Raw genomic sequence first — 26,558 nt, 5'->3', positions numbered from 1 at the left:
CCTTTCTGGAGTAAGTTTACCCTTCCTCTTTCTCATGGTTGGAGAGCTGGAGATATTTGGCTTTCTGCAGACCTTTATCAGTCTCTAACATGAATCCCAAATTTAGGACAGATTAAGAGAGCTTGAGCATCACGTTTTCATTATCAGCATCATCACTTTTGCTATCGGTCGGACTTCAACTTTGTGGTCTGATTCACTTGTGGTGTGTTGTAAGATTAGTCCTGATCAGTTTTATTCCAGTTGTAGTAGTGAAGTTATCCATCTAATCATGCTTTTGTTTTTGCCTCATTCATTTGATTAATTTTCAGTTTTTAAGTCTTCCTTCATTAATCCTATTCATAGGGAATGGAGTCCAGTCACTCAGTGTGTCTGGAAGTTGGGGTCAGTTGTCAGTGGAAGAGTTCCCAGTGCTGTCACTGTTCTTGGACTATCAACTGTTACATTTATTCTGTTTATCTTTGACTATATTCTTTTCAGCTGTTGGGACATGCTGCATACAATGTTGGATGTCCCTGGTTTTTAAATTTCTACCAGAACTGAATTTCTTTCATAGGTTAGCACGGTAATTAAGAGCATGGTCTTTGGAATAAGTCCAACTTGGGTTTGAATACTGGCTCTACTGCTTGCTTGCATGGTGCTCTATTATTTAACTTCCTTAACCTTCATTTATGTCATATGTAAAACTGGAATAATACCACATACTTTATAAAACTGTTGTAATGATTAAATAATAAATTTAAAGTTCTAATAATAGTAGTTGGCACATATTAAATGCTCAAAAATGTTGTTTTTATGATTATTATTTAGAAGTTTTTGTCTATTCTGCCTCCCTCTTTCCTCAAGTATCTCTTCATTTTGATTTGTTTCATTTAGTATCTGCTCCACTTCCCAATACAGGATCATATTTCCATGTCCCAGACTTTTTCAGTTCTGTTTGTCTTTAAAATGGGCCCTACTATCATCTATAATATTTAGTCATCCAGAAATCTTCCTTTTTCCTATGAGCTGAAGATTACTTCAATAGATTAAAAAGTATTACTATTTTTATTTATTTACATTATTTTTTATTGAACTACTAATTTGAGATTCATTATTGTAAACAATCATCTTCCCTAAAATATTAAAAAAAAAAAAACCCTCTGGCAGGGAAATTTGATGATCAGTCATTCACATATTAGCTCACTATAACAGGCAGAATGATATCCTTTCATGCCTTCAAAGACGTGGATGTTCCACTTTCACAGTTTGTGAATATATTAACCTCACATGGCAAAAAGGGACCTTGCGGATGTGATTAAGTTACAGACCTTCAGATGAGAAGATTATCCTGGATTATCAGGACCATTCTAATCACAGAAATCTTGAAAAGCAGAGAACTTTCGTGACTATGGTAAAAGATAGAAAACACAAGAGGGGTCAGAGAAATGCCACATTGCTGGCTTTGACGATGGAGGAATGAACCCAGTGAAGAAATGTAGGTGACGTCAAGAAGCTGGAAAAGGCAAGGGAATGGAATCTTCTCTAGGTTCTCTGGGAAAAAAAAAAAAAAACAAAAAAAACAGTCCTGCTGATACTTTGATTTTAGCCAAATGAGACCCATGTCAGACTTCTGAACTTTAGAACTATAAGAATGAACATAACTATATTATACTTCATTGAAGAAGCAATATACATTTGTATTGTTTTAAGACACTGTGTTTGTGGGAATTTCTTATAGCAGCAATAGAAAACTAATATACTCAGTTAGCTTGCTTCCCACTGAACATGCATTCCACTGTTCACAGTAAGTCAGTGCTTTCTCTAGAGGGATTGTTCACAATTCTAGATAATTGACTTAGAACAATGTATGAGTGGGCTTTTGAGTCAAACATAATTTGGGTTTAAATCTTGTCTTCACTTACTAGCAGGAGACTTGGGCAAGTTTCTCATAAATTCTGAGATTCCCTTTCTATATTCATAAAGCAGGAATAGTGGAATCTACTCTTTGCTAGTTTTGAGGAGTAAATGAGATAACATACTGCCTCCCCAAAATGATAGTGATTATTATATTAATGGAAATATGGGGGATTTAGTCCTTTTATTTGTAGTATTTATATATTGGATATTGTGGAGATTAAGTGAATAAATTTGTTGGTAGGCAAAACCAATCCATTTGTATTTAATACTTTTATAAGTCATATCAGAATCTGTCCAAGATCTAAGACGGTATTTTTGTCTATTTTTGTCCACTAAAAAGTAGGAGACAATAGAAAAAATGAATTGATATATTGATAAACATAAAGAAATATAGGGAAAAACTGGACCTCTGACTATATTCATAGTGAGGGAATGTAAATTTTAAGATGCTTGCACTGGGCTTCATTTCCAATGTATTTTTACAACTAGCCATTCATAATATATGACGTTATATTAGCTAATCCTGATTTTAGGATATGCAAATATACATTCATGTCCTAACAGTAGGAATCTTTTTGGATAATAGTAAGTATAACCACATTCAGCTAACTCTTCTCTTCGTGTGAACATTATAGATATTGAACCAAATGTACACAGAAATCTCCTGAATGTGTTGTAGCTACTCATATACATGTACCTTTTTTCCACTTGATTTTTGGATGTGATTTTAACAGGCTGAAAACTGAAGACATATTACTTTATCGTCCTACTCCATGAAAAAACAAATAACAAATAGATCTCCTGATGGTTAGCTCAATGCCTCATTTTAACTCCAAACCTTGATTGATGAATATGTTCCTAATGAAAAAACAAATATGTGTATGGAAAGAAAGGAGATGTTTACCCTAATGGTGATTTCATCATATGAGTGTTATTTGTACCTACAGCTAATGATAAACTCTCATTGACTTGATTCTGTTATTGTGGCCGAATTATGTCCTTGTCTGTGATTCATATCTTTCTCACATGCCTTATGGCATGGAATGGAAGGAGGAGGGGGTCATGACTTATGGGCATGTGAGTTAGTCTTGCAAAAGGCTATATCTTCCTCTGCCAGGCCAGTTCCTATCATGGAGGGGTTACAGCGCCTCTGCGAAGGGACCTCTGAGTGATTGATTTGTTGATTGATTTATATGTCTGAAAACTCCATCTGTCAAAAAAATGTTACTGAGCACTGACTCTGCATTGTTTTAAGCACTGGAGAAAAAGAAGTGAGTATAAAGAGTAAGGTTTCTAAGATTACTGGACAGACTCACATCTTCCCAGAACATATTGCAATACTCACAAACAACAAATGAAGAGAGTCTTCAGTAAAATACAACTCATGTTCAATGTTAGTAAATCAGATCAAATGTAAGAGCTTTAAGATTTAACTGGCCTTACAAGGTTGGCATGTTTTCTCTCCATACTCAAATATTCAAATGTTATCTTTTTGCTCTTGTGGAAACACAGCTTTATACTGCTGGCACTTAAGAATCTTAATCAGCAAAACATTTAATACTATAGGGATATTTCTGTCTGATGTTTGTACTTTGAAGACCTGAAATATATAACTTCTGTTTCAATCCACCCTACTCACTTCAACCCCTTCCTTTCTTGTTTTTTTTTTCTTTTTACTTTAATGTTGATTTATTTTTGAGAGAGAGAGAGTCCAGAGGAGGGATAGAGAGAGAAGGAGACACAAAATCTGAAGCAAGTTCCAAGTTCTGAGCTGTCAGCACAGAGCCCGACACAGAGCTTGAACCCATGAGCTGTGAGATCATAACCTGAGCCAAAGTTGGATGCTTAACTGACTGAGCCACCAGGCACCCCTACTCATTCCTTTCTAAATCAGGAACTCAGTACTTTTTTCCATAAATAGGAAGAGAACTTTCTGTGGTACATTTTAACAACATGAATCACAAGTCACAAAACTGTGGATACATCTTGATGTATCAGTTTGATACTTCTATTCCAAGGAAATAACAATCTAAGAGATTAAGAGAGATTTTTTTTTTATCAAAAAAAGGAGGGGCAGAAGAAAAGTGCCCTTTAATTTGTTCATTAGTTGAATATTCAGAAAACCAAACCAAATGCTGATTTTAAGAAAATTTCTGAAAAGCTGTAGTGTTTCATCAGCAGTGGTCAAATTTGCCACTTAAATTTTTCATGCTAGATGCCAGAATTTCTCATTGTAAACAGTGTAATTTTTGTTTTGGTAGTGGGCATTCAAATGGAACTTTGCCATATAGGTTTTCTAATGTTACCTACTAATGTCATTTGCGTTTCTCCTGAGGACATTACCTTGTTGAAGGAAAAAGTTTAAGTTATTAATACTTAATATTATAAGGGCAATGTTTAATAAAGAATGCAGTTTAATCTTTGCTGAACTTTTTTGTGGAAACAGATATTACTAGATAGGAATGACAATACTACTAACTGAAATTCAGATTTAATCGAGTGATAGGATGCCTAAGAAAAGTATTTAATTCTGTATTTCTATATTTTTTTGTTATTTTGAATTGTCCCTATTTCAGTAGAAGATTTTTCTAAATCTCCAAGTAGAGTGAAATATTTAGAAAAGCATTGTTAATAGGGTTAACTGTTCTAATAATAGAATATCAAAAAGCTGGAGTGCCTGGGTGGCTCAGTTGTTTAAGCATCTGACTTTGGTTCAGGTCATGATCTCACAATTTGCAAGTTCCAGCCCTACACTGGGCTCCCTGCTAACAGCTCAGAGTCTAAGCCTGCTTCAGATTCTGTGTCTCCCTCTCTCTGTGCATCTCCCCTGGTCACATTCTGTCTCCCTCTCTCTCAAAAACAAATAAATGTTTAAAAAATAAAAATAAAAAAGCAGTACAGAGTTTAAGAGAACAGCATAAAATGAAGTGCTCACTAAGGAATCATCTCTACTTCCTAGTTTAATGATAGAGAGTAAAATATTACATTTATTATTCAATGTAAAACAATGTGGCTGCCAGGAACATACAGATACCTGATTTAATATTTATTACATGCATCTAGTATACATTATTTTTCATAGCTGCATGTTTTCTGTGTGATACAATCTTAAAATTTCACTGATTCATACTTTGTGAAACAATGTTATGAAACATCAAAACTTGCAAGCTGATTGGAAAAGTTTTTTGGAAGACTAGAGAAACTACTTCATTAATAATGTTCTGTATCAGAGACTAGAGACATGGCATGTAAATGAAATGCATCACCCTGGATTTCATCCTAGTTGGATGGAAACAGCCACAAAAGACGTAACTGTGAGAACTGATGGAATTTTAATATGGACTATGCATTAAAAATATTGTATCAATATTAAACTTCCCAACTTCTATAATTGGAATATGGTTTTATATGAGAATGCTCCTTTCTTAGGATGTACATTTCTTAGAATGTACAAAAGGAAGTATTTGTGGGTAAGGGGATGTAGTATCTCTAACTTACTATCAAGTGGTTCAGAAAAAACTTATACACATATAAAATCTATAAACAACAAACTGAGGGCTGATGAGGGTGGAGGAGAGGGGAAGGGAGATGATGGGCATGGGGGAGGGCACTTTTGGGATGAGCACTGGGTGTTATATGTAAACCAACTTGACAATAAACTATGTAAAAAGAATTAAAAAATAAAATCTATAAATATCTATCTATCTGTCCAGAGAATATGAATGATTGGGTAAATACTGTGGAATGTAAATAGTGGATCTAAGTAAAGGATATATAGAAGTTTTTTATTTGATAAATTAATACATAATTTTTGTGAACATAATTTTAATATAAGTTCCATAGAATTCCATTGAGTAAATGTATGGTGGTTTACTTACCTGTTCTAAAGTTTATATTTTTATGAGTTTATATAAATATAAAACTATACTTACATAAAAATTTCCTGAGGTTTTGTGTTAGTCTGATGTCAATGTAGTAAAATTAAGCAAAAAGGTTAACATACTCTCCACAAATTTCACAATTTGTCTTCACAGGCTCATGCTCACAGGTGAATATTTGATTCCTTAGGTATCCTATGGTGCTACTATAACCTTCTTATGTCCTTTTTTATATTTTTGCTCAAGGCAGCATGCTTGATCATCCATATAATGAGCTGTAAAGCTGTTGTCTGTTGCCAAAGCTAATAGCTCTTCATGTTTGTCATTTGTCTTCAGGAAGCATTTGTTTTCTCTGAAAGTTCCAAGTATTATCTTCATTTTTATGCTTTAGTAAAGCAGATTGGGATTCTGTGAGTAGAGGATGTTTTCAAGTTTCTCAGAACTGAGATTCCCAAATTGCATTATCCTCCAAGATGATTTCTAAACACTATTTCCTATAGGTTCTAAAAACACCTATAATAACTTCTGTTCCTAACATATATTTCTAATTTGTGTCTAGCATCTTGAAAAAATACCATTTTTAATAAATTCTTAACCATAAATGGTTTGAGAGCCTGAAGAAGTTTTATTGGATTGAATATTTTCAACTATACATTTGTATTACAGATCAGGTCTTTTATTCTTTTGGAAGAGCACTTTGATCATTAGCAATTATTTGCTGAGTATCCAGTATGTATAAAATACTGTTTTTAGTGCTGAGTGCATAAAGAGGTATCTAAATCATAGCCCCTGTCCTCTAGGAACTTAAATTTTGAAGCCATTATAAATTAAGGTACCACTTAGTAGATTGACAAGAAGCCCATTATTATTATTCAGTAGTATTAGGATTTCTACTAGCTGAATATATTCCTTTGTCCTGGAGAACTTCAGCATAAACTGATAAAATGTTTTTTATCATTTATATAAAGGTAATATAATAAATTTCAAAAAGAATGTGCTCCTTTGTTTAAAGTTCTTGTTTTAATTCCAGTTAGCTAACATCCAGTGTTATATGACTTTCAGGTGTATAATATAATGATTTAGCTGTTCCATACATCACCCGGTGCTCTTCATGACAAGTATACTCCTTAATCCCCATCACCTATTTAACCTATACCCCTCTGTTCTAGTAACCATCAGGTTGTTCTCTATAATTAAGAGTCTGAGAGCTCTTGGGTGGCTCAGTTGGTTAAGTGTCCGACTTTGGCTCAGGACATGATCTTGTGGTTTGTTACTGAGTTCGAGCCCTGTATCAGCAGAAAGCCCCATTTGGATCTTCTGTTTCCGTCTCCCTCTCTCCTACCCCACTCGCATTCTGTCTCTGTCTCTGTCTCTCTCAAAAATAAATAAACATTTTAAAAAATTGAGCCTGTTTCTTGGTTTGTCTCTGTTTTTTCCTTTGCTCATTGTTTTCTTAAATTCCACATATGAGTGAAATAAGATGGAATTTGTTTTTCTCTGACTTATTTTGCTTAGCATTGTAACTCCATACGTGTCACTGCAAATGTTAAGATTTCTCATCTTTTTCATGGCTGAATAATATCCTGTTGTATAATATATATATAATATATGTACATAATATTGTATTATGTATATATAATATATATACATATATATGTTGTATACTATATAATATATATACATAAACACACACACACATATATGTATGTATGTATCATCCTCACCCATTCATCAACTCATGGACACTTGGGCTGCTCCCATAATTTGACTATTATAAATAATGCTGGTATAAATACTGGGGTGCATGTATCCCTTTGAATTAATGTTTATATATTCTTTGGCCAAATACTCAGTATTGCAATTGCTAGATGGTAGGGTAGTTGTATATGTAACTTTCTCAGGAACCTCCAGATTGTTTTCCAGAGTAACTATGCCAGTTTGCTTTCCTACCAACAGTGCACAAGTGTTCCTTTTTCTCCACATCCTCAACAATACCTGTGGTTTTTCGTGTTGTTGATGTTAGCCATTCTGACAGGTGTGAGTGAGGTGATATTTCACTGTCGTTTTGATTTGCTATTCAACATTAGTAATATTGAACACCTTTTCATGTGTCTGTCGGCCATCTATATGTTTTATTTGGAGAAATGTCTATTCATCTCTTCTGCCCATTTTTAAATTGGGTTATTTGTTTTTCAGGATTTTGAGTTTTACAAGTTCTTTATATAGTTTGGCTATTAACCCTTTATTGAATATGTCATTTGCAAATATCTTCTCCCATTCCATAGATTGCCTTTTATTTATTTTTTTATTTTAAAGTTTTTTTTCATTTATTTTTGAGAGACAGAGAGAGAGAGAGCCCAAACAGGGGAGGGCCAGAGAGAGAAGGGGACACAGAATCTGAAGCAGGCTCCAGGCTCTGAGCAAGCTGTCAGCACAGAGCCTGATGTGGGGCTCAAACCCAGGAACTGTGAGATCCTGACCTGAGCTGAAGTCAGATGTTCAACTGACTGAGCCATCCAGGTGCCCCAGTAGATTGCCTTTTAACATTGTTTGTTGATTCTGTGACTGTGCTTTTTTGCTTTTGTTTCCCTTCCCTCAGGAGACATACTTAAAAAGAGGTTGCTACTGCTGATGTTGAGATTATTGCTGTGTTTTCCTCTATGAGTTTCATAGTTTCCTGTCTCACATTTAGGTCTATTTTGAACTTATTGTGGTGTGTGGTGTAAGAAAGTGGTTCAGTTTTATTCTTCTGCATGTTGCTGTTCAGTTTTCCCAACACTATTTATTAAAAAGACTGTCTTTTTTCCATTTCATTCTTTCCTGCTTTGTATGTGATTGTCTATATAGTTGAGGATTTATTTCTGGGTTTTGTATTCTGTTTTGTTGATCTATGTCTTTTGTGTGTGTGTGTGTGTGTGTGCCAGTACCATACAGTTTTCATTGTTACAGCTTTGTAATGTAACTTGAAATTTAGAGTTGTGATGCCTCCAGTTTGGTGTTCTTTTTCAAGATCACATTGGCTATTCTTCGTATTTTGTGATTCCATGCAAATTTTAGGATTATTTGTTTTAGCTCTGTGAGAAATGCTACCAGTATTTCGATAGAGATCACATTAAACATATAGATTGTTTTAGGTAGCATGGACATTTTAACAATATTTGTTCTTCCAATCCACAAGCATGAAGTGTCTTTTCATTTCTTTCTGTCATTTTCAGTTTCTTTCATCAGTGTTTTATAGTTTTCAGGGTACAAGTCTTTCACCTCTTTGGTTAGGTTTATTCCTAGGTAGCTTATTACAGTTTGGTGCAACTGTAATGGTATTGTTTTCTTAAATTATTTCTGCTGTGTCATTATTGGTATATAGAAATGCAACAGATTTCTGTACATTGATTTTGTCTCCTGTGACTGTACTGAATTTGCTCATCAGTTCTAGCAGTTTTTTGGTGGAGTCTTTCAGGTTTTCTATATAGAGTATCATGTCATATACAAATAATGAAAGTTTTACTTCTTCCTTGCTGATTTGGATGCTTTTACTTATTTTTGTTGTCTTCTTGCTGTGGCTATGACTTCTCGTACTATGTGAAATAAAAGTGGCGAGAACAGACATACTTTTCTTGTTCCTGACCTTATAAGAAAAGCTCTCAGTTGTTCTGCATTAAGGATGATGTTAGCTGTGGGATTTTCATATCTGGCCTTTATTATGTTGTTATGTTTCTTCTGTCCCTACTTTGTTGAGGGTTTTTATCATGAATGGATGTTGTACTTTGTCAAATGCTTTTTCTGCATCTATTGAAATGATCATATAAATGATCATATATCCTTGCTTTACTGATGTGACATTTCACAATGATTGATTTGTGAATATTGACCCACACTTGCAACCCAGGAATAAATTGCACTTGATCATGGTGAATGATTTTTTTAAATGTATTGAATTAAGTTTGCTAATATTTTATTGAGGATTTTTGCATCTATGCTCATCAGGATTTCTTTTTCTTTATTCTTTGCATATTTATTAGTAATTTCTGATACATGGTTACCATTTGGTTTGCATATCACCTCTTCTGCACATAGCAGTCTATATTAAGTTGATGGTCATCTATGTTTGAACCCATTCTTTTCTCCTCTCTTCTCTACATTTTAGGTATGTGTTATTATATTTCATATCTCTTTTTTTGTAAGTAATTTGACTGATGTTTTTTACTGCCTTTGTGTTTCCTACCTTCATACTGTCACTTTTGTCTTTCCTTTCCACTCAAAGAGTCCCCTTTAATATTTTTTGCAAGGTTTTAATGGTCATGAACTCCTTGAATTTTTGTTTGTCTGTAAATTCTATCTCTCCTTCTATTCTGAATGATAGCCTTGCTGGATGAAATATTTTTGGCTACAGATTTTTCCCATTTAGTACTTTGAATTAATCATGTTACTCCTTTCTGGTTTGCAGACTTCCTGTTGAAAAATCTACTAACCTAATGGGTTTTCTCTGATAAGTTTCTTACTTTTTTTGTTTTGTTGCTTTAAAATTTTTTTATTATTATATTACAGTATGTCTTGGTATGGGTCTGCTTTTATATATATATAAATATAATATATATATGCATATATAATAAAGAGATAGGTAGGTAGATAGATAAGATAGGATAGATAGGAGTTCTCTGTTCTTCCTAGATCTGGATGTCTATTTCTTTCCCCAGATTAGGGAAGTTTTGAGCTATTATTTCTTCAAATAAATTTCCTGCCTTTGCTCTATTTTTTTTTCTGGGACTCCTACAATATAAATGTTATTATGTTTCATGGAGTCTCTGAGTTCCTTAAGAGGTAGTCTTGTTTTGGACAATTCTTTCATCTCTATTTTGTTCGCCTTGAGTACTTTCATCATTCTGTCTTCTCCCTCACTAATTCATTACCCTGCTTTTTCCACTGTGATGTTAATTCCATCAAGTGTGTTTTTCATTTCATTTATTGAGTCCTTTCTCTCTGCTGTTATTCCTTTTCTCTGTGTTAAGGGTCTCACTCATGCCTTCCACTCTTTTCTCAAGTCCAGTGAGTATCCTTATGATCATTGCTTTAAATTCTCTATCATATATCTGTTTCACTTAGATCTCTGGCTGTCACCTTGTCCTGTTCTTTCATCGGTAATAAATTTTTCTGTCTCCTCATTTTGCCTGCCTCTCTGTGTCTCTTTCTGTGTGCTAAGAAGGTCAGCTATGTCTTCTGCTCTTGAAAGGAAGGGCTTTATGAAAGAGAGGTCCTGGAGTGCCCTGCCGAGCAGTGTCCCCTGCTCACCAATACCAGAAACTTCAGAAGAGTATCCAACGTATGCTGCTTATGTCCTGCTGCTGTCTCAGAGTCACTTTTCCTTCCAGGGCAGTCATCTTCACTGACTCTGCCTGTCGTGGGCTCTGCTTACTCTTTGTGGTATTAGTGGGACCCAGGCAGCCCAGCTCTGACGAGGTGTGCCTGCCAGGGAACTTGGGAATGGGACAGGGTGTTAACAAAATTTGCGCTGGGCCACTAGTCCCATGTCAGATCTCCTGAAATGGTGCACCAGCTGGGAGCTGGGGGCCAGGGTGGCTGGGGGTGTGGCACAGAAGCTAGGCCTGGTATGCTGTGGCAGTTCTGCACCCGGCAGCTGGATGCGGGCCCACATGCTAACGAAATTTGCCCTGAGCCCAGGGCTAAGGCTATCAGGCTTGCAGTATGGGAGTCCTCAGGCGAACTTGTGAGTGTGGCACATTGCTAGCAGGCTATCTAGCAAGTGTCTGTGGAGCTCTGCCTCCTGCACGTGACTCTGTGTTGATGCTGGGGGACAGGGGAGGAAAATGGCACCTACCAGCTCCCTCAGGATTTTGGAGAAATCCCCCAACATGCTCTGAAATCAGTATGAAGAGAAGAGGTGTGCTCCCAATCGCCCATCCCCACCTCCCCACCCCTGCCTCCTATAAACTGCTTTGTATGAACTTGTGGGGGTGTGGCACAGGTTTTGATGATTGCCTCTCTGCTCAGGCTGCTTTCTCTTTAAGGACAGACCCAGCTATCAGTCCCCCTCCTGCCTGGCCCACTGCTGAGTCCACTGACTTGTAAAGCTCTAGGCCCCTGTCTTACAAACTCCCAAGATTCAGCCTCTCTGGTTTTCAAAGCCAAACATTATGGGGATTAGTCTTCCCCATGTGAGCTACTTGGTGCTAGGGCCCATTTCTCTGCCCTTTCCTTGCAGCTTTTTCCCTCCTGTAGGCCACCTCCCTCCACCTTTCGGACCTTCTTATCCTTTCCGATGCAGCTTCGCAGCTTCGTCTCTACATTCAGTTGTGCGGTTTGTTCCGCCAGTCTTCAGCTCACTCTCCAGTTAATTGACTTGGATGCCGGTGACATCTAGTTGTATATATGGGATGGGAGAGTACAGGGACCTCCTACTCCACCATCTTTCCAAGCTCTGACAACGAATGTGCTACATTATTAATTGAAGAAGAGAATTTATTCTTTTTCCTTTAAAAAAAAAAAAATCCTTGGCTATGTCTTACAGAGAGGAAACAAATAACTGATCTTAAACCTAAATGTGTATTTTTAAAAATTTCTTAATTTTTTATTTTTTTAATGTTTATTTATTTTTGAAACAGAGAGAGACAGAGCATGAGCTGGGGAAGGGCAGAGAGAGAGGGAGACACAGAATCTGAAACAGGCTCCAGGCTCTGAGCTGTCAGCACAGAGCCCGATGCGGGGCTCGAACCCAGGAACCGCAAGATCATGACCTGAGCCAAAGTCAGACGCTTAACCAACTGAGCCACCCAGGCACCCCAAACCTAAATGTTTAGAATGTTACAGAGTGTCTTATGTGAGCCTGTGACAGCACTCTATGAATCTGAGTTGTTGAATTTGGCAAAATCGCAAAAGAGAAACTCTTTTGTTATTTTTTTGCTAACGTGAAAGTAAAGGTTGTCCCTTTGGTCATGATTTAAGCTTATTGGACCTCCAGGTCTTACAAATCCGATTTGGGTAGTTTGACCAATCCAGGTTATTAGAGCATCTCACCATACTGCTATTCAGTTACAATCTACATAACAAAGAGTAAACTGGAGAGAGTTCTACTCTTTAAATAAAATAGTTTTAATTGGAGTAATTAATTGTATTCTTTACAATCTTCAAAAATTGACAGAGACATAGTATTATAGAGGAAAGAAAAGGACCACAGGCAAAGATAAGCGACTTCTGTAAAGTAAATTGCTTTGTGAATGTATAAGAAAGTATCTAATAGCATAATTAGAATCATCTGCATGACCTGCCCGGTCCCAAACTTGTTCATCTCTCTGTTTCCAGCTTCTGGTTAAACATGTTGTTCAGATCTGGAGGGAGAGGGAGGGGGCACCATTCAAATTATTTTCTATGTTAGTGACACCAGAAACAGCTGACTCTGGAACCTAGAAGCTATCATAGTTTGTTTTTGTTTTGTTGTTGTTTGTCTGTTTCTGGGCTCCCCCGCCCCCTCGTATCAGATACTCTTGGCCCACTTCATATTTTAGCTACTATGATAGTTACAGGACATGCTGCCAGTATCTTACCTCAAAAGCCCACAGAATTAGAATTTCTTCCCCTTTTTGGCCTCAGGGCTTTCTGTGATGCCCTCTAAGCTTGCTAAGCACTTATCCAGAAGTGCAGAGAAATTGAAGTCCCCTGGGAACAGCTATCAACCAGTAGGATTGGTGATTGCTGCAAAAATGGGCCAGCCTCCCCCATCCTTTGGAGACACACATCTGAGGGGTGTTATATGCAGTTTTAATGGTCCTCCTAGGAAGATTCATTCCCTACGGTGTTATCCAACTCCATACTTTTCATTGCCTTCCTTTCTTTCCTGTTTCCAGCTCATCTTTTACTCCTGTTTTTTGGGTCCCAAATCAGCTACCTCTACTCAGGTATTTATCGCAGGCTCTGCCTTTGGGGAACCCAAACCAAAGCAGCTTTAACTTTTTGATGGTGGTAAGTCATATTTAAACCCAGAGAAAATATTTGTCTGCTGGTTGGTTGTTTTTCTTTTAAAGCTTTTTGAATGTACAGTTATAGAAAGGAATAGTGCAATAGCCTTTAAAATGTGATTCAGAGCCAGTGAAAGTTTTGTGTGACTAAGAATTTTGTTTGACATGAATATTGGAGGACCCTAGGAGTTGTCTCTATCTCTACTCATTCCCTTGGTGACCTGACCCAGCCTCTTGGCTGTAAATGCTATCTATGTACCCATGACCTTTGTGTCTGTATCTTCAATGCAGACCTTTCTTCCAAACTCCAGACTTGACATCACTACTAGGGTCTCTGGGAGATCTCTGCAAACTGAAATGTCAAGTTTGAACTTATGGCCTTCTCCAAAAACTTCCACATACATTCTGCTCCATCTTGGTTGTTAGTAACTTCATCCATCCACTCGTTAATGCCAAACATTTAGGAATTGTCCTTGCCTCTTTTTTTCTTTCAAGTTCATGCCATAACCAACTCATCAGAAAATCCTTTTGACTCCACCTCAAAACTATATCTGAATCTAGCCAAGTTTTACTGTCATACTGTGGTCCCAGCCACCATGAAGTCTCACATGGATTACTTCAAAGCTTCTCACTAATTTCCCTGTTTCTATCCTTACCTGCTCCACTGTATTCTCTATATTACCAGAGTAATCCTATTATAACATAAGGTATATCATAACATTCCCCTGCTCAAAATCCTACCTGGCTGTCTTACTGAAGGTAGAATCCAAGTCCCTACAAGTGGCCCACAGGTACCCTTTATGATCTGGCCCTATTACTTCTCTGACTTCATATTCCACTCTACTGCCCCACACTCAACCTGCTGTAGCCACACTAGCCTCTGTGCCGTTTCTCGTATGTGCCTGGTATGCTTCCTCCTCACGTTTGTATACTGGCTCTTTTCTCTGCCTGGAGTTCTCTTCAATCACAAGTCATAATGGATAACTCTCTTACCTCCTTCAAATATTTGCTTTGATATCACTTTTAGAATGAGATATACCTAGGGGCGCCTGAGTGGTGCAGTCAGTTAAGCGTCCGCCTTTGGCTCAGGTCATGATCTCAGGGTTTGTGAGTTCAAGCCCTGTGTTGGACTCTGTGCTGACAGCTCAAAGCCCGGAGCCTGCTTCAGATTCTGTGTCTCCCTCTCTAACTGCCCCTCCTTTGTTCACTCTCTCTCAAAAATAAATAAACATTAAAAAATGTTTTAAAAGAATGAGATCTACTCTAACCACTTAATTAAAATTACATCTCTTACTTCTATCTCATCTGATGCCCCTGACCTTGCTCTACTTGTTTCTGCTCTTGGCATTTCCCAGTTTTGCATACAATATTATTTACCATTATGGTGATTGGTTGTGTCTGTTTCCCTCAGTAAAACAAATTCCATAGCACAGAGATCTTTGTTTTGTTCACTGATTTATTCCAGTGAATCAGTTCCTGACACATCATTTGACCCTCAGAAAATAGTTGTTGAATTGAACAATAATTTGTTTCTGTCAAAGTCTGTAAAACTTGAAGTACTATTTTATCAGAGCTTTCTCTATCATACCTCATTCCAAAAATGATTTGGAGTACCTTACAGAATTCTGCTTTGCAACAGAAAAACAATTAAAGATGAGGAAATTAGACAAAAGTAAAATACTGGTCATGAAAAAAATCAGGGATGCGGTTATGTTTTCTACATTTACTAGAAGTGGATCACAGATTTGATCCTACGCAAAGAGAAACTCTCAAATTTTGATTGGTTAAAAATGATGGAAAATCTAACAAAGCTGCAAGACTTGTCAAATGTAGTTAAAATGTGACTGTGACTGCTTGCCATGGTCATGTTATAAAAACCAACAAGCTCGACTATACAGAGCACTTAACACTATGCAGTGCAGTCAACTGTTAAACAACATAGGGATTTAGAGTGCAACCTTTCCCCCCCCACCCCGCACAGTCACAAACCCATCTATGACTCCTCACTCCCCCAATTAGAGTTTAAGTACTAATAAGCTACTGTTGACTAGAAGTCCTACCAATACTCGAGAGTTGATTCATATATATTTTGTATATGTATTATGTACTGTAATTTATTATTATAATAAAGCATGGTAGAGAAAAGATGTTATTAAGAAAATTATAAGAGAACATACATTTACGGTACTGCACTATATTGGTACGCTAAGTTTATTTCATTTGTTTTTGAGATGAATCATCTGTCATTACCTACATCAGTATTGCCTTTCTTATATGATATGAAACACTGTAGATGTTAAAGGTATTACTAACACTAGACACCAAAAATGGAAAGATAATGTGGAAAAGAAATTCGTATTTATTTATAGGTATTACAATTTAGACAGTGATAAAGAAGCAGCAATACATTGCCTAGTGTAATCAATACATTCACTTCGTGGTAGCCAACCCTATATGCTAATGAATCAGTCATTATACAGTTTTGTTGGCATACAGAATTACAATCATAATCATAATATTGTATTTGAAACATTGTTACATTAAAAAAGAAACACTTACCTGTGATGATAGGCTCATACACAGTTTCTCCAATTGAGAGAGAGAGGCAGAATCTATGGTAACATTAAGTCTTTGAAAGCAAAGTTATAAAATGGTAAGAAGACTAACCATTTTATATTATTAATTTTATATTAAATATCACTTACTGGATGGCTTTGGAAGAATAGGTTATCCACTTCCATACAAGGCTTGCACATGATGTTCTTTTTTTTTTTTTTTTTTTTGGAATAGTTTATTGTCAAATTGGTTTCCATATAACACCCAGTGCTCATCCCCACAAGTGCCCTTTTCCATGCCCATCTCCCCCCTCGCCCCCACACCCATCAGTCCTCAGTTTCTTCTCAGCATTCAACAGTCTCTCCTGGTTTGCCTCTCTCCCTCTCTTCCACTGTTTCCCCCCTTCTTCTCCCCCATGGTCCTCCATTAAGTTCCTCCTAATCCTCCTATACGTGCAAACATTTGCTATTTGTCCTTCTCTGCCTGACTTATTTCACTCAGCATAACACCCTCAAGGTCCATCCATGTTGCTACACATGGCCAGATTTCATTCTTTCTCATTGCCATGTAGTATTCCATTGTATAAATAAACCACATCTTCTTGATCCATTCATCAGCTGATGGACACTTAGGCTCTTTCCATGTTTTGGCTATTGTTGAGAGTGCTGCTATGAACATTGGGGTGCATGTTGCACATGATGTTCTATACAATGAATACTAAGCAAGGATGATGATGGTGACACAGAAATGTCTCATGTAGTTCTTGCTTGGCAGTTACTAGATTTTCATATGAAGACACGTGCACACACAACAAATAAGTTTGGTACCTGTATTGCATGGCTATTATTTACTGTTAATTAAGTGGAAGTAGCTCACCAAAAAGGTCTTCATCCTCATTGTTTATATGTTGAATTGTGTATGGAGGAAGAAGGGGAGGGGGTGGTCTTCTGTCTTGAGGGGCAGGCAGGGGCGTAGGTAGAAGGGGAGGCAGGAGAAGCAGGCACACTTGCTGTCACTTGACAGAAATACACCTGTTGTTTCACTTCTCTAAAACTGTTTCTATATGGAACCAATCTTTCTACCGTCATTTGTATTAGTTTTAGCACCTGTATCAAAGAACAGTCAATGTAGTAAAAGAAGTTGAAAGTAGTTCTTAAGTAATAAGAACCTTTTGCTAGATTGTGTGATGTCAATTTGTTTTCTGGTACTGCATCTTCTACCTCTTCTTCCTCATCATCTGGTACTCATTGGGAAGCACTCACCTCCCTCAAGTGGTCTTTAAGTCCTCTGATATGGTATCTGTTGACTCTTAAATCTCTCCAAGACTTGTATCACATTTGCCTTCCCCACATTTTTTTTTTTTTTTGCCATGGCTCTGTTGTAAATCCCATGAAGTCATGTGTAACATTTGTCACATTTTTTTTCCACTGGGAATTTATTATGGGGCTTAAAGGCATTTGTGGGTTTCTCATTATAACAATGATGGCATCTTCAATGGCATAATCCTTCTAGACTTTTATGATGTTCTCTCTGTTGTGGTTCCCTTTCATGGCCATGATAATCATTTCCATAAAGTATCATGTAATGAGCCTTAAAAGTCCTTATGACCTCCCGATCTTGCGGCTGAATTATAGATGTTGTGTTTGAGCATAAGTAGAACCCTTTGATGCCTTTGGTGTTGAACTTATAGGGTTCTGGGTGGCTAGGGGCCTTATCCAATATCAAAATAACTGTAAAAGGCAGTACCTTCATGGTAAAGAACTTCCTAATTTCAGGAACAAAGCATTGATGGAACCAATCCAGAGAAAAGAGTTCTTGCTGTCTAGGTCTTCTTGTACAACCAAAAGGCTGGCAGCTAATGCTTATCTTTTCCCTACAAGGAGCCATATAGATAAAGGCAGTCCTGATCATAAACCTGACTGCATTTGCACAAAACAGTAGAGTTGGCCTATCCTTTTCTGCTTCACTTCCTGGTGCTCACTTCTCTCCCTTATTAACATCCTTCATGGCATTCCCCCACCCCCACCCCCCAGAGCAGGACATTTTCATCTGCCTTAAAAACCTGATCAGGCACATACCCTTTCTCCTCAATGGTTTTCTTAAAGGCATCTGAGAATTCATCTACTACTTTTAGTTGGCAAAAGCTGCTTCTCCTGTTATCTTGACATTTTTAAAGCCAAACCTCTTCCTAAAATCCTCAAATCATCCTTTGCTAGCATTGAATTCTCCAGCTTTAGATCCCTCACCTTCCTTTTGCTTTAAGTTCTCATATAATGACTTCATTTTTTAAAAACATATTAGAGTCCATGGGTATGCTTTTCTTATAGCAATCCTGCACCCACATAAAAGCTTCATTTTCAGTATGAGATAAAAAAGTATTTCACAAAAAGTGTAAGGTTTTTGTACCTGCTGGCATAGCTGCAGCAACATCTTCACAAATTTCTTTCTTTCTTTCTTTCTGTCTTTCTTTCCTCTTTTTCTTTTTTTCCTTTTTTTCTCCTCTCAATTGTCCTTACTCTGGATGCTTTTATCTTGAAATGGTAAGCAGCTGCAGCTGCAGACTTCAGAAGCATATCAAGCAATTCAACTTTTTCTTGTAATGTCCTGACTTTCCTCTGCTTCTTGGGAGCACAGGTAGCATCACCAGTGGCACATTGTACGGATCTCATGGAGTTATCCAAGGTTGATGGTATTGTGCTGAGAACAAGTAAAAACAATACGTGAGAAACCCTGAATGATCACATTTTACGTGATGCACAACTTACTAGAGAGACAAAATCTTCATGCAGAGATGACTAGCAACAGTTGGGATTTCAGGAAGATACTGACAATGCTTGAGCTCACCACAATTGCATCAGGAGGTAGATGCAAAATTATTGAAGAAGCACAGTATTACTGCAGTTAATTTTAATAGCTTACGATTTAATACTGCATCTTCACATTTGCTTACGTTTCTCTCAACTGTGGAATGGTGCCATGTGTGGTCTCTGTGTGCACATTTTGATAAATGTTAAAAAATTTTTAAATTTTGTTTAATGTTTATTTATTTTTGAGAGAGACAGAGACAGAGAGTGAGTGGGGGAGGAGCAGAGAGAGAGGAAGACACAGAATCCAAAGCAGGCTCCAGGCTCCAAGCTGTCAGCACAGAGCCCAGCACAGGGCTCGGACTCATGGACCACAAGATCACGACCTCAGTCGAAGTCAGATACATAACCGACTGAGCCACCCAGGCCCCCCCAAATGTTAAATTTTTACAATAAATTTCTGTATATTTTATGATAGTAAATGCGTATTTACTGAAATACATGAAATCTGAAAATCCATGTATAAGTGGACCATGTGGTTCAAACCCATTGTTGTTCAGGGTCAATTGTATTTTTCAGATTTGAATGATTCAAGGTACTATAGCTCGTACCATCTGGGAGAATTACACCATTAGATATGGGTAAAGTCTCAAGTTTAATTTGTATTGAAAGTAAATAGAATATACTTCTTGGCTTTTAGGCAGCTCAGAGCTTCTTAAACCAATGAGAAAATATCTGCCTATTTAGCTAATGCAAGAAAGCAAAGATTGAATTAAGAAGGGCTATTTCACAAAATAAAGACGTTCCATAGATATTTTTTTTTCCTTATTTAACTTTTGTCGTGATTCTGTTTATAGTAGTTTGGTTTGTTGAGGAGCATTTGCACTTGTTAGGAATTACTATCCTTTGTTGCCAGATGTCCAGTCTATAAAACCATAACTTTAATATCTTGTCTATTCCTTTCATTGTTTCCAATATGAAAGATAATTCCATCCATATTCTTCTATTTTGGCCAGAAGGGGAAATCCTGATCTCTGTCCTCTAAATTTGTTCTTAGTGGTCTTGACATTTTTGTCACCATAATCAGACCATCTGAATCTTTGAGAACTTTCTTTATCTTACTCAGTATAGTAACCCTTGCTGGCTTCACTAGCATGACTATCCACTTTGCACTCAGAGTTAATTAAGTTATTGTTTTCTTAGTGTCCTAAGACACTAGGACACTACTTTATAGCTTTTGACCTGAGTGCCCTATCATTCCTCAAGTTTTTATCTATATTAGATACCTGTTTTTAATCGCTTCAAATGCCACTTGGCCCTACCTCTTACTTCAGTCATTGTTCTCTTTCCTGAAAGCCTTGAGGAGCTTTGCATAAATACAGTTTTATTATGTTTTGCCTCAGCTTGGAACCTCATGCCACACTTTTAAGTTTCTCTTCTGCTCTGGCGCACCACTAGAGTCGTGGCACAGGATGCAGGAATCTGCTCTAAAGTCAAGAGCGCACAGCCAAAATGTGCAGGAGTTAATGACTCTGGAGGCTACCCTGGATCAGCTGAGTGAGACTGATGATGAAAAATTGCTTTCCTCTTTAATCCCTCAGATTGACTCAGACTCAGGAGGTGTCTGGAGGATTGAGCACCAGCCACCCTGAAGGAGTGAAGGCTGTAGCTCTATCACACAGCCTTGTATTGGCTCTTCCTCCTTCCCTGAAATGCCGCTGTCACAATCCTTTCTTGATACTCTCTCCTTGACCACTCTATCCTCTTTGGTTTCTATGCTACTGGTAATTGTAGAAAACAAGAAAAAAATTGGTTTGGCGAGATCTAGTAAATCATACCATCCTACCCTAAATGGATTCTTTTTCTGCCAAGTGATCCAACTGGTTATCTTGTATAACATTGCTGATTGAACCTTTCATGTGTTCATCCTCAAGACTGGCCTACTTCATTCTCAATACCTATTCTACCTGAGTTGTTGAGAAGTATAGGACTACACAACTGGCTTCCACATTTTCTTTGGTCTGCATTTCAAAACAGTTTTCAATGGGTTCTCCTCTTTATAGAAAAAATTAGAAAGACATCTTTAATCCACCTCTACTACTTTCCAGTGTGAGAAAAGCCATCAACTCTTCTTATAGTTAATTTCTCCAACTGTGCTTTTGATGACATCCAATCCTCCCATCCTTTTCTTACCAGTCTATCCATGCCTTCTTTTACAGATCTTTCCTGTAATGGAAGAAAACAAAACACAAACCCAAAATACTTTTTTTTTTTTTACTTCATCATTATTCCTATTAACTATTAACTTTTCTTGCTTTTCTCATTCAAAGGAACATTTATTGAAACAGTACTCTATTTTATCACATATTTGTTCCTTAAGCCCTGACAACCTAGTTCCAGTCTTTATCATTCCTTGGAAACCACCATCTTAAAGGTTAATGAAGAATAAAACAGTCATTATCCCTCAGAGCCTTTCCTCAGTTATCATCTTTGATCATATTCCAGTACATTCCAATAAATGTCAGTATTCTTTTATGAAATTGTAAAAATTTCCACCTATCTATTCTTTCTCTTTACATTCTCTAATTATTGTCTTATCCACCCTCCAGAGCTCTCTGTGGAGAGCAGACTCTGATCCATCTCTCACACCCCAGTTTATATTATTGCTCACTTCTTATTGTTTATTACTCTCGGACAATGAGTTGGACCTCAAAGTTAGTTGCTCTAAAATGGAGATTATCATTCCCATTTACTTCCTACTTACCTCAGCTCTTCTTTCTAACTTTCTTGTTTTTGAACAATAGTACTTTTCTTTAAGGCACCAATGGATTTCTACTCCTCTTTGCATCTCCAATACTTGAGAAAGGGAAAACAGGCACTCTGATTTATATACATTAACTCATTTAATCTTCATAGCAATTCACATTTTGTACATAAATAGACTAAGACCCAAAGTAGTCAAGTGAGTTGCCTAATGTCTCAGAGCTGCCGAGGGATGGGAACTATATCTGCTGGATACTAAAATTCATATACTTTTCATTGTGTAACAAAACAGTCACTCTTATTTTTTTTTGTCATAGTTTTGTTTTTATTTATTTATTTTTTTTACAAATAGTTCATTGTCAAATTAGTTTCCACATAACACTCAGTGCTCATCCCCACAAGTGCCCTCCTCCATGCCCATCCCCCCCTCCCCCCCACATCCATCAGTCCTCAGTTTTTGTCAGCATTCAAGAGTCTCTCATGGTTTGCCTCTCTCCCTTTCCCCCACCATTTCCGCCCTTCTTCTCCCCCTTGTTCCTCCGTCAAGTTCCTCCTAATCCTCCTATACGTGCAAACATATGATATTTGTCCTTCTCTGCCTGACTTATTTCGCTCAGCATAACACCCTCAAGGTCCATCCATGTTGCTACACGTGGCCAGATTTCATTGTTTCTCATTGCCATGTAGTATTCCATGGTACAGATAAACCACATCTTCTTGATCCATTCATCTGTTGATGGACACTTAGGCTCTTTCCATGTTTTAGCTATTGTGGAGAGTGCTGCTATGAACATTGGGGTACATGTGCTCCTATGCATCAGCATTTCTGTATCCCTCGGGTAAATTCCTAGCAGTGCTATTGCTGGGTCATAGGGGAGTTCTATTGTTAGTTTCCTTAGGAACCTCCACACTGTTTTCCAGAGGGGCTGCACCAGTTTACATTCCCACCAACAGTGTAGGAGGGTGCCCGTAAAACAGTCACTCTTAAACAGCATTATATACTGAATCCTCAAAGAAATACTCAATTATGTTTTTGCTATTGTATTTATTAAGGAAGGAAAGCATACAAATACATTCGGAAAGAATATGAACCTTCTTCAACAGAGTTGAAAATAATAGACTTTGTGTTAAACTTTGTGTTATTAAAATGCTGTTTTAACCAGAAGAAGCTCTTTCTCAGTTTTCTCAATTCATCAAGGTTGTGTTACATATTGAACAGGGTGGTTGTGAGGGTGCCTGGGTGGCTTAATTGGTTAAGTGTCTGACTTCAGCTCAGGTCATGATCTCACAGTTTGTGGGTTCAAGCCCTGCGTCGGGCTCTGTGCTGACAGCCAGCTCAGACCCTGGAGCCTATTTTGGATTCTGTGTCTCCCCCTCTCTCTGGCCCTCCCCTGGTCACGCTGTGTGTGTCTCTCTCTCAGAAATAAATAATAATAAAAAAACCATTAAACAGGGTGGTTGTGTTACACACTAAACTGGGTGGCTATATTAAATACTAAACTGGGTTTATTTCACTAATGTCTTTCATATTGAGTTCAGAGTTGGAAATAGTTTTTTTTTTTTTTTCATTCATGTTATTCATTGGATATTTGTCAGTGTTAACAATCAAAATCTTTACCTATTGAGCTTCAGAACTAAATCAAGTTTGATAACTGGGACAGAAGAATCTAAAAGTAAAGGGGGGATCAATAGTGACAGTTTGTTAATAGTGAAGACATGTCCTTTGAGTAGACAAAGTGGGAAATTACATGATAGCCTGTAAGTATGGATTATACTCTGGGCAAAGGATGTGCCATCATTAGGCAATTGCACACTGAACAACTGTCGGTTAAGTACCATTTTATCCAATTTAGACCTAATGAACTTAGTAGATGAGATCCCTGCTGAATTAAGGAGCAATCAAAGCCTCATCTTGGATTCTGTGCCATCTAGGTCAAGAAGTTCCTAAAGTGCGGTGTATTCCTTGGTACAGGAAAGAGATAACTTTCTTATCCTTCCTTCTGGTTAAGTCTTTAAGAAATACTTATGGAATATGATTTGTGCCATAGAAAGTATCATTTGGTGATTGGTAGATAATGATGTAACAGAAAACTTTTCTTTGCCTTTCAGGAGTTTTAGTTCCATTTTTTTCTAATTTTTCTAAGCTACTCTGAATGACATTTTTTAAATCAAAGGGATAAAAAGAATTTTGTTCGATTCTAAAAGCAAAGTAACTCTCTCCCCTAGCAAGAAGGTTGCCAAAAAGTCGTCAATAAAAGGGATAAGGAATGAAGATGTGAGGATGTGTTTTGTGTACTCAATCTCACCTATGTCAGAGGTGCAATGACACTGTGGTTTTATTTGGCACTTTCAGGAAGGGGTCCGGATCATCCTTTGACAGGAGGTGCAAAAGATGTGTCAGAAGAAGCCCATGTCTGCCTACCCTGCAGGGAGGGCTGCCCCTACTGTGCTGATGACAGCCCCTGCTTTGTCCAGGAGGATAAGTATTTGCGACTTGCTATCATCTCCTTCCAAGCCCTGTGTATGCTGCTCGACTTCGTTAGCATGCTGGCGGTCTACCGCTTTCGCAAAGCAAAGGTAAACTCAGGTACCCTGGTTATGGACTTCCTTTTTATTGTGAAGTGACTTCTCCTTTTTTCGGGAAAGCTGAGTTTTTCCAAGCCCCAGTTCCCTCTCTGGTTAGCAGAAGTCCTCCTATATAATTAGACTAGAGTATGAACATTATATTCTTTAGCTTCCTCAGAGAAGTAGGGTTTAAAAATATGGAAACTTATTATAACATTTTCTTCTTCAGAATGCTTCCCCCTATTTAGTGTGGAGCTTGAGTACTTTTTTTTTTTTTACCTTAAAGGACTCTCTTTTCTATCTCTTTGGCTTCTAGAAGAACTTATTCTGCTAGAAGCCAATGCATTGTTAATTTTTTCATATCTAGAAAGCCTTTTGATATTTATTATGTTCCGTTTTTACTTCTCTTAGCCATTGGCAAATGGACCTGACTATTTTTGAGCACATTATACTTTGAAGAATAAATTTATTCATGACCTTATATTTAGTCTTGCATTAGTATCCCAGGATAATAGTGATCCTGCAAAGAGCTAATATGGCTTTTGAGTGAGCCTGCCCTTTGGTTCTGTTCTAAGAAATCAAAGAACAGTATAAACAGTTGTATGCTCCTTAGTCAGGGGTGGAGGAAATGCTAAAATGTCACAGTAAACCTTTCCGGGAAGCTGTCTTCAGTTGGTCACCCAATGAATTATATGTAGCCAGTGTTGTCAGAATTTGTGGTTTTGTCGCTTTCAGAAAATTATTTGTTCTATTGGGGGGAAAAAACCCATGGAGCCTAAAGTTTCCAGCTTTTCTGAATTCAAATGACCCCGTCGTGTTAGCAAAGTTGTACACATTGGTTTAGATAACTGAGCTTACCAGAAGCATAAAGTGTCACCATACCATGGAATACTACATGGCAATGAGAAACAATGAAATCTGGCCATGTGTAGCAACATGGATGGACATTGAGGGTGTTATGCTGAGCGAAATAAGTCAGGCAGAGAAGGACAAATATCATATGTTTGCACGTATAGGAGGATTAGGAGGAACTTGACGGAGGAACAAGGGGGAGAAGAAGGGGGGAAATGGTGGGGGAAAGGGAGAGAGGCAAACTATGAGAGACTCTTGAATGCTGACAAAAACTGAGGACTGATGGATGTGGGGGGGTGGGGGGATGGGCATGGAGGAGGGCACTTGTGGGGATGAGCACTGGGTGTTATGTGGAAACTAATTTGACAATAAACTATTTGTAAAAAAAAAAAGAAAGAAATTTTTAAAAATTGTTTAAAAGCAACTCTCTGTGAATGGCATCTATTACAAGGCCTTGAGTTAACATTAAAAAAAAAACCCTCTATTGAGAGTCTAGGAGAATGTATCCATTATGTTAATGGTACAGACTTTAATGGTTATTTTAAATAGACAGTTTCATTAACAGAAGCATACAGCACAAATTAAAATTGGGCTTTTGAGTCAGCCAGAAAGTGCAAATGGGCAAATTGCTCTTCATTTAACCAATACTGTCTTTCTTTTGCAACAAAATATGTGTTAAAGTGTATATGTAATAAAGAAGCAGGCAAGTGGAGTTGAGAAATATCTAACCACTGTTACGTAGATAACATTCATCTGTTTTGTTTTTTTTTTAAAAAAAACCTATCACTGGCAGAGCAGGTAGAATTGAAAGGTCTATTTAATAAACTGCTCTGAAATCTCTCTATATAATGTAATTCATTTACACAGGTGATAACAGATAGTTCTTTATGAATTTTAATTGATTGTAATCATTAATGATTGCAGTGCTAAATGGAGTTAATGACATATAATGGGTAGGATATTACATTGTGTATTAAGAAATCTGAGATAGTTCTTATTAGACCAATGTCTTGATCTATGGTAATGTTACTTAACATTTCCAAAGTTACTAACCCTTCAAATGTCTTTGGATCATATGAAATGCTACTTTATAAGGCTTTCATGAGAATTGATATCTTCGTGTATCATTTGGTGAAATTTCTATAGCTACAAACTAGTTAGAATAAGTAAATTAGGTATTATCTAGTTTTAAGATGGTCTTTTGAAGAATCAGTTTTCACAGAATGTGACAGAATATAAGGGGGAATATTTTTAGGGAATAATATAGGTTAATATAG

At 37.3% G+C, this 26,558-nt stretch overlaps 1 protein-coding gene across 1 annotated transcript in view; it reads left to right on the top strand.

Annotated features, from left to right (window-relative positions):
- GPR158 (G protein-coupled receptor 158) overlaps positions 1-24,441 on the top strand; it is a gene marked incomplete at its 3' end in the record, with an annotated part of 227,028 nt that extends 202,587 nt beyond the window's left edge. Inside the window, exon 4 of the mRNA XM_039233073.1 lies at positions 24,218-24,441. Within this exon, the coding sequence (XP_039089004.1) occupies positions 24,218-24,441 (224 nt within the window). The remainder of the gene's footprint in view (positions 1-24,217) is intronic.
- Positions 24,442-26,558: the final 2,117 nt, after the last annotated feature.

This window comes from Hyaena hyaena, unplaced genomic scaffold (genome assembly GCF_003009895.1).
Source record: "Hyaena hyaena isolate Hyena2069 unplaced genomic scaffold, ASM300989v1 scaffold_72, whole genome shotgun sequence".
Taxonomy (NCBI): domain Eukaryota; kingdom Metazoa; phylum Chordata; class Mammalia; order Carnivora; family Hyaenidae; genus Hyaena; species Hyaena hyaena.
Note: the sequence above shows the minus strand (reverse complement) of the source record. Positions and strands in the feature narration are given on the sequence as shown.